At 37.7% G+C, this 13,283-nt stretch overlaps 1 protein-coding gene across 9 annotated transcripts in view; it reads left to right on the plus strand.

The window, feature by feature from the left end:
* The window catches only part of KCNMA1 (potassium calcium-activated channel subfamily M alpha 1), a 444,410-nt gene that overhangs the window by 383,616 nt on the left and 47,511 nt on the right, over positions 1–13,283 (plus strand). For all 9 annotated transcript variants that reach the window (XM_085230132.1, XM_085230130.1, XM_085230131.1 and 6 more), the window contains 3 exons: positions 5,940–6,063; positions 8,929–9,153; positions 12,343–12,535. In XM_085230132.1, the coding sequence (XP_085086258.1) occupies positions 5,940–6,063; positions 8,929–9,153; positions 12,343–12,535 (542 nt within the window). The remainder of the gene's footprint in view (positions 1–5,939; positions 6,064–8,928; positions 9,154–12,342; positions 12,536–13,283) is intronic.

Below are 13,283 nucleotides of genomic sequence, written 5' to 3' on the forward strand. Positions count from 1 at the left end.
ACTGCCCAGCTCTCCAGCCTGTCCAGGTCTCGCTGAATAGCAGCACAGCCTTCAGGCGTGTCAGCCAATCCTCCCAACTTCGTATCATCAGCAAACTTGCTGAGGGTGGCCACTATCCCCTCATCAAGGTCATTGATGAAGATGTTGAACAAGACCGGACCCAGCACAGACCCCTGGGGGACACCACTGGTTACAGGTCTCCAGCCAGACTCTGCACCACCAACGACGACCCTCTGTGCTCTGCCAGTCAGCCAGTTCTCAACCCACCTCACTGTCCACTCGTCTATCCCACACTTCCTCAGCTTTGTTATAAGGATGTCGTGGGAGACAGTATCAAACGCCTTTCTAAAATCAAGGTAGATTACATCTACCGCTCTTCCCCCATCCACCCAGCATGTGACAGCATCATAGAAGGCCACCAAGTTGGTCGAGCACGACCTCCCCTTGGTGAACCCATGCTGACTACTCCTGATAACCTCCTTTTCTCCCAGTTGTCTGGAGATGGTATCCAGCACAAGCTGTTCCATCACCTTTCCAGGGACGGAGGTGAGGCTGACAGGCCTATAATTACCCGGATCTTCCTTCTTGCCCTTTTTGAAGACCGGAGTGACATTGGCTATCCTCCAGTCTTCAGGGACCTCCCCTGTTGTCCAGGACCTCTCAAAAATGATGGAGAGCGGTTCGGCAATGACCTCCGCCAGCTCCCTCAGCACACGTGGATGCACCCCATCAGGTCCCATGGACTTGTGGACCTTAGTACTGCCTAGGCGCTCACGCACGTCCTCTTTCCTGACTAAAGGGAAGTCTCCCATTCCCCAGACCCTCTCCCTAACCTCCAGGGTGTGGGATTCCTGCAGGGGAGCCTTTTCACTGAAGACAGAAGTAAAGAAGGCATTCAGTATCTCTGCCTTCTCAGCATCCCGTTACCAGAACCCCCCCCCCTCACTTAGTAAGGGGCCCACATTCTCTCTAGTTTTCCTTTTGCTGTTAACATACTTGAAGAAGCCTTTTTTATTATCTTTTATCACCTTAGCCAGATTCAATTCCAGACGGGCTTTAGCCTTCCTCATTGCATCCCTGCAGGCCCTGACTACATTCCTATATTCTTCCCAAGTGGTCAGACCCTTTTTCCACATTTCAAGGACCTTCTTCTTTCCTTTGAGCTTGCGCATGAGCTCCTTGCTCATCCACAAAGATCTCCTGCCACCTTTTCCCGATTTCTTGCTCACAGGGACGCACCAATCCTGAGCTTGGAAGAAGAGCTGTTGAAATGCTGACCAGCTCTCAGAGGCCCCCTTACCTTCTAACACCCGAGCCCACGGGATAGCTCCAAGTAGGTCCCGGAAGAGATCAAAGTTGGCTCTCCTAAAGTCCAGGGTAGCAATCCTACTTATAGCTTTGCTTCTTCCACTCAGGATCTTGAACTCCACCATCTCATGATCACTACAACCCAAGCTGCCCCCAACCTTTACTTCCTTAACAAGCCCATCCCTGTTGGTGAGAATAAGGTCCAGTAACACCCCTCCCCGCGTCGGTTCCTCCACCACCTGCATCAGAAAGTTGTCTTCAACGCACTGCAAGAACCGTCTGGACCGTGCGTGCCTGGCCATGTTGGTCGTCCAGCAAATATCTGGATAATTGAAGTCCCCCATAAGCACCAGTGCCTGGGAACGTGACGCTACATCCAGTTGCTTTTGGAAGGCCTCATCAGCCTCCTCATCCTGATCAGGGGGGCCTGTAGTACACACCCACAACAGTGTCACCCTTACCAGCCTGCCCCTTGATTCTCACCCATAAGCTCTCCACTGCTACATCACTCTCCCCCAAGTGAAGTTCAATATATTCTAGCTGCTCTCTCACATAAAGAGCAACTCCACCACCCCGCCTAGCCAGCCGATCTTTCCTAAAAAGCACATAGCCCTCCATGACAACATTCCAGTCATGCGAGCTGTCCCACCATGTCTCCGTGATCGCAATGAGATCATGACCTCGCGACCGCACACAGATTTTTGTGTGTGCTTACACTCACAAACACACACCCACATTCACAGGAAAAGTCAAAAGTCCATGGCCCGTATGCAAGGTGAGTTTCAAGACCCTGAGTCTCAAGTAACAGATAGCCTATTGTCTTATCATGTGCAAAATTCGGGCATGGTTTATCTGCATGAGAAGGGTAAAACTGCAGGCTTTTACAAGAACATTAAAAAGAAAGGATGTGTTCCTCTTGGGGATGTTTTTGCCATTGATTTTATATAAGGGTAGAACAAAAAAAAAGTAGTCATTTTTTTTTTAATGATGTGAAAAGACTACAAGTTTTCAAAAAACATCAGGGTCTGTACTGGTCCTGTGGTATTCTAGTTCCTAGCTCCCAAAATACAGAAGAATTCTACTGGAGATCTGTGAATGTATATTGCTCTTATGCACAATTGCACGTAAGTGATAGCTGCATGGTTAAGACAAGGTGACAAAGGATATGCTTACAATTGTCAGTCTTCTCAATTCTGTCCTTCTGTTATTGCTCAGAAGATCCAGACTCAAAAACTGCGAGTTTTCACTAGTAATACTGCAAGGAAAGCAGTATTCCTTAAAACGTAATGTTAGCTTCCTCGCAGCAAGTTTCCAGAAGATGGGATTTATGGTTTTGCTGTTGTTTTCCAGTCAAGCTTTTGAGGGGTGCTACTATAGCATGGCTTTTGCTATCTTTCTCAAGTTTGATTTATCGTAAGTGATGTAACATGCTTTTCAAAAATTGAAAAGATTGTATTTTGCTCTCCATTTTAAGTCATGTGTATATAGTATCCACCATGAGAACCAGAGAAGTTATATTTAAACTGAGATTATGAATGAGAGGAACTCAACTTTTTTTTTCTCTTTTCCCACAAGCTTATATTTTCCTAGCTGAAATGACCAGATGCTTTGCAAGCCAACGCAAGCATCAAGTCAAAACAAACATTGTGTGAATTTTTCAAGCTTTTTTCAAGCCATCAAGATATTTTAATATCTCCGGAGAACATGTCTGCAGCATGGCTGCAACGCAAATGCAATTCTTCCAGAATAACCAGCCAATGCAACTCAAGCAGAGTTTGACAGGGCCATCTTCAAGGGTGAGGCAGATAGAAAGGCTCTAGAAACACATAGTCACAGATTTGGCTGTAAGGACAACTGTAATGCTTTGTGCAACATGGATTTTAATGGGAAGAAGGTATTCAAACCCCTTAGGCAGATTTGACAGCACTCGTCTCTCTATGTCTGTCTTAATTAGTTTTGCGTATTTGTGAAACAGGTTTACATCATCAGATTTATGACAGTACATATATATATATCCACAGTAGTAATAGTGTGCTATTAATGTAGCAATTCATAAAAAGAGCAGGAATTAAAACAGAAACAAACAAGTTTGGAGATCATTTTTGTTTTTAAATATTTTCTGTCATCTGAGGAAAAAGTTTAAGCTTAGTAATAAACAATTTTCAACCTCTGAAGACATCTCCAGTGATTGCTTTGCAGGATAGAAAATTACTGACTAAAGACATGAAAATATTAGCGTAGCTCGGGTGATTCAAATTTAGTAAGTACAATTATATACAAAAGAACAGAGATCCTGTAACATAGTGTCACTAGTCTTATTACATTGTCCTTCTCAGGCATCCCTTAGGACAAAAGTAGTGCAACAGAATCTATTTGCATACTTTCTTGTTGCAGGTCCCTTCCTGCTTGCTGCTTTTAAGATTCCTACTTGCTGTACTCCAAGAAGTGAAAGTAGAGGATCCGGATAGTTTACTATCTTGCAAATAAGTAACATATATAAGAAATAGAAATTTTAAAAATTACCTAAAACATCAATAGAAACTTATATACGATTATTCATACCCTTTGCTCCTTCCATAGCACTAAACTCTAATGTACAAAATATCCAGGTAAAATTCTAATTTATTTTTTGCACAAATTACTTTGAATATTCCCTAAATAATATGCAAAGCGCTTATCTAAGAGAGAACTACAATAGACTTAGAACACTCACACACAAGAACTTGTTTCAGACCTCAAGACAGCAGAACATCATTTGATGTCAGATATCTGTTATCACCTTTCAATTTGTATTCTTTCTGTGAAAAGATTAGAGTTTTATTAAGTACTCATTTCTGTTAAAGCTTCAGCTGATCTGTTTAGTCTTAGAGCAGACAGGGCACACTGATGAGGAAATAAAAATGTGGCATTTTTTAGATTGGTTTAATGTAGTTTCACTGATGAACAGAAAGAGAAGAAGAAAATTTGGAATACTTGATTAGTGAACTTTGCTTTTATTTCAATACTGCTCTAGGAAAGGCTCATGGAGAACTGTCTTGTAAAAGTGTTGGGAAAAAAATAAAAAGCAAAACCATCTCACAGCTGATGCTCTTGATGCTTTCTTCACCTTTTGACCAAGTTTCTTATTTAGAAACAGAGACAGACATGGAAAACATTCAATAAAATAGATAGATAAATAGACAAACATGTATACATCTATATATAAAATAACTATATAAAATGACTATGAAATTACACAAATTAATCACCTAAAAGGAATTAGAGAATATGTCTTTCTTAAGCCATACAAGTTTAACTGCCATAAGCATGATAGCTTATTAGACAGTATTCAGTGTAATTTAACCTATACCGTGAACAGCATTCAAAATTTGCTGTAGTGGACAATGGAAAAGCAAGTGTCTTACCACAGCCTGCTGGCTCAAATGCTTGAAAAGCAGGAAACTTGCCAGTTTTGAGAGTTCAACCAATATGGACTTTTCTTTAAAAGATTGTAGAAAAGAAACTCCTTTAAAATTTGTCTGCCTGCCTCTGATTATTTAGTACGTTCCTATATTGCAAATATTTTATTCTTTGAAATGTACCAGTTCTTTATTAGAATACTTCTAGCATTTACAACAGAAACATTAGAACTATAGTTCTGCCAGAATCAGGTCTGTCCTTGCTTAGTTTTAAGATTTTGGGGGTCCTTTTTTCTTGTGCCTTGCAAACAAGGTCCTCATTTACTGCTACTATTTAATGATGTCACGGAGGGATCTTCACTATAATCTAAGAGTTCTTGCGTCACTTGCTTCTTAGTGTAATGTCTGACTCTTAGCATATAAACAAAGGATTCTGTCTTGTATGCATCTGAGCTTAAATGTAGCTATGTTGCTGGAAAGCAAGTTTATAAAAATATTGATTTCCTTCTTCTTTGAAAAGTCTTTTGCTTTTAAATCTTTTGGAAACCAAACCAAACAAAAAAACTTCACAACACTTAGGAGGTTATCACAAATACAATTGTCAGAGAAAAATGGACATTGTTGTTTGGTATTAAAATCATGTATTCCAGATGTGGGCATTTGTTAGTCAGTCTGCTCTAAAATGACATACTGCTGAATCTTTAAAGGGCTTCAGTTTGGGAATGCAAAATATGATTGGGCAAATTGCTAAAATATTTAAAGTGCAGCCTGTTAAAGCTTTTACTGTGAAGAGCATCACGTCAGAAGTTGTATGTGGTAAAAGCGAATAATTGGCTTTCCATACTTATGCCAGTCAGTCAGCATGGGGCTGTGTTCCTATCCCTTCTACTTCATTGCAGATGCTAATAGCAACTTTGATATTTATTTTTGAGAGGTGGAACTGGAAAAAAAAACTTTCATGGACATGATGGTGTCAGAAAGCCCTGCTTAAAACCAAATGGCTATTGGTGTAGAAAGCATATAGAAAATATTTCAAACTGCACTTCATATTTAAATCTTAACTATTTTTTGCTTTTAGCTTTTGTTTTAAGGTGCCTACATAGGAAGCATGTTAAAGTGTAAATTCATTTCATTTTTTACTTTTTTCCCTCTGTACATTGCTCCTGGGATATCTTTCCATCTATAATTCATAATATTTTCCACTTATGTTGTCCTCAACTTGTTTTTCCCCAGGCATGACCCCTTGTTAATTCCTGGCAATGAACAGATTGACAATATGGATGCCAATGTGAAAAAATATGACTCTACAGGAATGTTTCATTGGTGTCCAGCCAAGGATATTGAAAAAGTCATTTTGGTAGGTATTGATGAGAAGAGGTTATTTGAACTGATAAAACTGATATTTAATTGGTTAATTTATAAACTGTGCTACCATATTGAAAACAAAAACAGAGAAATTATGAAATTGAAGCTAACCATTTCCATTAAGGAATTACTGTTATATAAACCCGTATGCCAAATATAATAATAAAAAGTGGTCCAAACTACACTTGTTTTTTTTTTCATAAGTTGAAATTTGCATATATCGTTTGAATCTCTAGAGAATTCATGCTGGAAATATTTAAATGTTTACTTACCCCATTTATCTCTTTAAGCATGATAGTAACAATTCTAATACTGGCAGGCGTTGCTTTGCATTATCTTTTATTTATTTATATGAATTTTGCTCTCTTAAAACTTCTCTCTCAATTTCCAACATGTCAAGAAGCCCAAATAGGCCAGAGTAAGTAGTACCAACTAATCTGCTTTCATAGCATGTTTCAGTGAGCCTACTTTATGTTTGTTTCGTTTGTTTAACTCAGAAAGCCATCAAACTGACTCAAGTCATTAAAAATAATTAGAAAGCCTATCACAATCTATCTTGCTCAGTGAAGGTTTGTGCCACTTGTGTTCATGTATTCATACCTAAGAGTAACAAGTAACTAACTCCAGATCTCATTCACAAAACTGATGATATTTGAAATGAACTCCCTGTTGGATCTTCAGTTTGTCGCACTTTATAAAGCTTTTCCTCAGCCTGTTCTTTTAGATTTTCCTGTACTATGGCATGGTGCATCCAATGATGGTGACAGCCCTGGTTTATTGTAACAATCAGGAGTAAAAAGCTTGTTCCACTTCTCCTCAGGGGTTTCTGTAATAACCATGACATTGCTTGGAATTGCAGTATTAGTGTTTAGACAGTCAAGCAAGTCGATTCTGAATTTCAGAGGCTGAGATGTAGGACAGAGCTAGCTGAACAATTTTAATTAGTCTGCTTTTATATGTATTCAGAAGGCAAGGATATGCAGATCTGCTGCACAGTATTTTGTAATAGACAGCAGTAGAAATCTGCCTTCATGTTCTGAACACACTTAAGCAGATGACTCAAAATGACCTTTATATGCTGTCCCACTCTGAAGAGCATTTATCTGAAAATGTCATTATGGACTGCCTCACTTCTTATCTCTTGATGATATCATTTCAGTTTTTCTCCCTACTAGCTTGTGAATCTGTGACTCTGGCCAGGTTCTTTCTGTTTCATGCATCATCACTGCTGAAGACATTATAAACAAAATGGTCCCCTACACCTTCTCAGACTTGCAGTCTACCATTTATTGCCTACATTATGATCTATGCAAATTTAACGTTATCCTTAGAGATCACAGACATACAAACCAGAATATAATTTGAAGATTTCTGAGGTTGTCTTCTAATTGATATTTGATGATGCCTCAATCAGAAAATAATTCTTTTTTTTTTTTCAATATATGTGTTGACTCTATAAGTTTCCAGCATTATCAGGTAGTAATAACTCCTTTTTTTTTTTTTTTTTTTTTTTTTCATTTTACATAGCATTTTTAAAGACTTGTTTTCTGGCTTCTAAAATCTCAGTAGTTCAGACCCATGTGTATATACATGGGATGACTTACATGCTCAACTCCAGCATTCATTTCTGTGTTCACTTATTTTAAGAGCCAAGACCACTGTTATGGTAGAAATGGGCAGCCATGTTAATTGCCCAAGAGAAAATGAAAGCTCATGTATTTATTTTTTTTTTTAACAAATTAGAAAATGACTAATTGTTATGTAATGAACAATTCTGCTTCATATTCCAGTCTGTTTTATATGTTGTCAAACTTCCACAGTTCAAAAACAGGACTTACACCACGGATAATTGAAGGGAGAAAACTGCAGTTCCCAACAGTGTTATTCATTGCCAAAACTTCTTTACAGTATGATATATGATATGAGTGGATCTGCACTTACTTGATGGAGTGCAGTAATGTTAAGATTGGCTCCAGATATGAAGATCATGGTTTCATAATGACTTTATTTAATCACCGTGGTTTTTGAATTGCCTACTCAACTGGTACTGCCACTGATGAGATTAGTGCAAAAATGTTATTTTTTTTTCTGAGATGAGAAGGTAATTTTGAGCATCATTTAAATGTTCTCCATGAGTTGGTGTTTATTTTATTGTTTGTTTTTTTTTCAGCAACTCCGAAAGTCTGATTGATTTGAGAAGTTACTATTAGTCATGACCTTGCACATGAGATGTTTCTTACTAAGTGGAGCTCTGTGAAATACAGTGGCCATTCACTGTAAAGCAGAGCCATGCAGAGGGTTCTTCAAATGCTTCTCGTGATAGTAGCAGCTTGTCCTAAAATAAGTGTATTGACCATGAGAGAATAAGAAGACACAAGATTCCTGTGATGCCATGAAGATCTACTAAGACCACTGGGCACTCATGCTTTCATTTTCAAATTGATCCTGAAACAAACACTAGTAATTTGTAAGCTAGGGCATGATTTTGCATATATTTCCTATAATCTCTCTAAAAGCTAAATGCACTGTAGGTCACATTTTGTTCTTAACTAAATACACAGTGCTTCTGTCGTTATAACCAGTCTTAATCTACATGTGCAGCAACATATAAAGGATCAGAGTTTGGTCCAGTATGTCTTTCTGAACACTGAAGGATTTGTTACCAAGAATGGAATTTTCTTCTGCTGAGCATATTTAATGAAGGATAAAGAAGTATGAAAATGAACAGCTATTATCAAAATGCTTCTTTGTGCATAAACAATATTGATAGTTGCATTTTCCGTAATTTAAAACTCAGTATATGATTTAAGCTTCCCTTTGTTTCATTTCTCCCTTCTCATTTTGTTTTGTTTTTTAGACTCGAAGTGAAGCAGCGATGACAGTTTTAAGTGGGCATGTAGTCGTTTGCATATTTGGGGATGTTAAATCTGCTTTGATTGGATTAAGAAATTTAGTGATGCCATTACGAGCCAGCAACTTTCACTACCATGAACTCAAGCACATTGTGTTTGTGGGTTCACTTGAATACCTGAGAAGGGAATGGGAGACACTGCATAACTTCCCCAAGGTTTCAATCTTGCCTGTAAGTCCAAAGCCATATTATTGATATTTTGTGATTTAGGACACCAACTGGACAGATTCATACGGACTTTGATCATAGGCATTTTTTTACTTTTGTCTACTTATAAGCCTGAGGACTTAGCTTTTCCCTTTACTGTATCTATGAAAACAGAGCCCTGTGAGACCTTATTAGAAGATATTTGCTGCAGTGTTCAGTGCCTCATCATCCTCACTGGATGAATTTCAGCTGCTATCAAACGTATTGGCTGTGTTATATATCAGACATTCACTGCAGTGCACTGCATGTAATCTGTTCTGGTGTGATTTCCCTCATGAAATGACAGTTGTTATTTATGAAATTATAGTTGTATTTATACTCACAAAACCTTTTAAAAATATTGTTACTGTCTGTACACTACCTACATAATGTGTGTCTATATTTTTTAAAACATACTGGAGGTTGGCTAACTTTATAGGAAAATTGTCATAGCATTTCAATTCCTACCATACCCATTCTAAAATATCTTTACCATTTTGAAATCAAAGAAAAGTTCCTTATTGATCTTAGTAGGATAGCCACTAAAACCAGAATTCAGAAAAACCTATTTTTCCACTTCTCTATATCAGTATCATTCTCTTGTGTGCACAAAATATAGAAACTTGAGCTCCAGTACAAAACAGTGAAGACCCCCACACTAGTGATCTGGTATGTTCGTAACCATAAACGTTCCACAGAGATCCAGTTAGGAGGGAAATGACCCTAAGTACAAAAGCAATGCTTTATTCTTTATAAAGTGAGTTTGGATGTTTTTCCCAGAGTGAAAAATTATGAATTTACCAGTTCCTAATAACTACATTTCAACAATTGAAAACAAATAAATGATGGATGTAATCTGAACTGCATAATCAGAAAACAGCAGTAGAATGGAAAGACAGCCTTCACTTTCTCATAAATTCAGACTTTGTTAAGTTAAATATAGCATTATTGTTAGTCCTTGGCTTTTTTTTCTGGAAGTTGACCCAACAGATGTTGTTACAAGATTCTCCTCTGACACAAAAATGGCGTCAATATCAGATTTAGTCAGTTAATATCCTCCTCTTCCTTCCAATCCCTTTTAATTCCAGTCACTGTGAAGGCTAAAGAATAGGGAATCAGAATTAAATTAATAGTACTATTGGAGCAGAATGGAATCCAGCTGCTACTTCCAAACTATCTAGTATGATACAGTAATGTATTGTGTGTTTGTAAAGTTTTTATTTGAAATTCTGAAGAGGCATTACTTTTTCCAATCAGTTTGCATCCAATTTTAGAGAATTTTAGACAAATTTCAGGTTAAGCAGCTTAAATGACTGATTAATTCACATTTAAAAATATAGAATGTATAAAGGAGTTGTTTATTTATGCAGTAATGAAGGATGCTAAAGACCATGCAGACTTTAAGGCTTTTATTTGTTTCTTAATCTATCTATTTATTTATTTGTCCCAGCCTATCTTATTCTAAATGGCGATATAAAGTTAAAATTATCAGCATTATTTTGTTAGATGTCTACTAAAGTTACTGAGTTCATACTGGTAGAAGTCGTATGTTAAATGGGACCACTCAAACCCATTTCCTTATTCTCTATGCTTTTGTTCACAAAGTAAAGCTTGCTGCTAATCTCTGATAGGGATGTTGTTGCATCTCAATATATAAACATTTGTTCTGGTTTGAAATAAACAAAAACCTTGTATATTTCATATAAAGTTTATACTTAAAGATATTTTTAAGCTGCTGAGTAAACTCCTTAAAAGGAAGCAAATGCCAATTTTAAATATCCTCAGGCAGACTTAGTTCTGTCCCTTTGCATAAAGTCATTAAGATTAAGTCTTTAATTAATTACATGATTACATATTATTTTTCCCCACAGGAATCCTGCTTCTCTTGGTGCATAGTACAGACACAAAAAGCAGAATTAAGGTGGCAGAAATAATCATATCTTGAGTTTTGAGTGCTTTATAGTGAAACCTTATCCATTCAATGTATGCTATTTTCCACAAGGTGTTTGGCCTCAAATTATTTAAAGTAACTTGAAATAGTCATGCTGTCATCTGAAACTAAGTGGCTATCACTGAAGAAGAATTGAGTCCTGCCTTTACTTTGCATGTTTTAAATTCACTTATGCATTGAGTATTTTGAGTGGAGTTCAGGAGATGCTCGCCGTGATTGATCAGGAGCTAAAAGTCTATGATCTTGGCTCTGTTTTGTGAAAATCATTGTGTTACAAAAGGTATAGCTTAATCTCATTATCATTAGGCTCTTTGGGTGCCAAACCATATGATGTGGCACATCAGAATCTTGTTTTCATAGAAAATCATGCTGTTTTTCCTGGGTCTTGCAGCCCTTGTGAAATAGATAGGATATCTTGTGAATAAAGGTATACAGACTGTTGGATGTGAAGGCAACTTTTATCATCAAACAAAACGTAATTGGTTAAGTGTCATGTCTCTGTTGTGATAACCATGAAACCCATGGCCTACCACAATGTTAAATTTTAAATATTGCCATATCTAATTGAGAATTGTGGTCACAGAGGTTGGTGCATTAGTTATACCCATTGTTAGCCTTGTTTCTGTTGCAAACAGTTTGATCACACAACCTTGAAGGTCAATGTGTTTTCCTTCCAGAAGTAGCAAAAACATGCATTGAAAAGGATTAAGATCTTTTTTTGTGTATTGCTGTAGGTTGAAAAAAACAGCTTTATCTTGATTGCATTTCAGATGTGTAGGACACATAGTACTTTTTTGTTTAAACATTGTGACTTGGTAGTAGATAAAAGAACATTTAAAACGTGCCTCTTGTTATATGCTTGTTGTATTCAGAGAGCTAGAGATTGCCACACGATAGCAACTTAAGACAATTTCAAGTCACCGATGAGATGTAGAATGCTGGCATTATTCCTCTTTCTTGTTTGTTAGTATTAGCTTGACTGAGTATTGAGACTGAACCTAAAATGCTGCCATCAGCACCAACTACCCTTTAGATTAGCACACATCTCCTATTCCCTGGCACATAGTTAGACCAGCTTAATGTCAGAGCATAAAGAAGATACTTGTTAAATAATTTCCCAAAGCTCCTTCTCAATCTTTAATTTGTTTTTCTTTTTTTTCCTCTCCTGCAACCTCTCCCCCATCCCCCCCTATCCCTCCAATCTTTTTTTCTCTGTGCCGAAGGGTACACCATTAAGTCGGGCTGATTTAAGGGCTGTCAACATCAACCTCTGCGACATGTGCGTTATCCTGTCAGCCAATCAGAATAATATTGATGATGCTTCGCTGCAGGACAAGGAATGCATCTTGGCGTCACTCAACATCAAATCTATGCAGTTTGATGACAGCATTGGGGTCTTGCAGGCTAATTCCCAAGGTAAGGACTGCCCTATAATACTTCTCTGCAGTGCCTACAGGGGACAGGACCTGGCAGGAAGAATATCCCTCACTCAGTAATTCAAAGAGCCCTACATCAGCTTGCTTGACAGTTAAACCTGCTGATTGGTATGATGGCTTTTAAAGGGGCAGTCACGTAGTTTCTCTGCTACATCACAAAGCACATCCTGCAGAGTAACAGTGAATGAACATGAAACTGTTTCTTGTTTTTTGCATGTTTCTTTTTCTTTTTTTTAAAGTTTTGCTTAAAAAAAATTAAAAAATCATTGCGTGTTCACCATACCCTGCTCAGTGGTTTTCTCATCAGGGCAGTTGCTTTTATGTAGCCGAAGCTAATTTGTATTAAATTTGGAATACCTGCAGCTTCTGTCTAACAAGATTTCATTTTTATGTGAAGCACATTGCAGCCGAAGAGAAAAAAAGCTTGGTAACACAAGTCAAAAAGTAAAACAAAAAGAACAAGAATTTAAGATTAAATGTCTTTTTACTTTGTGCCTTCTTGCTCAAAAAGCCACTTTGAATTAACTCAAAGCTGATTTTTTCCCTTGCTTTGACACGTACTCATCCCATTTAAAGAATGAACAAAATCCTTCGGTCTTTGCTGAGAGGGTGGGACTGATTCCTTGGTAGCCAAAGGCTATTTTACACCAACTGTGCCTGTGCAAAGCAGCTGCAAAGCACTCATAAGCAGCCTGGCAAAGACCATCAGTGTAAAAATAATCATCTTT

Source organism: Meleagris gallopavo, chromosome 8, assembly GCF_905368555.1.
Source record: "Meleagris gallopavo chromosome 8, MGAL_WU_HG_1.1, whole genome shotgun sequence".
NCBI classification, from domain to species: Eukaryota; Metazoa; Chordata; class Aves; order Galliformes; family Phasianidae; genus Meleagris; species Meleagris gallopavo.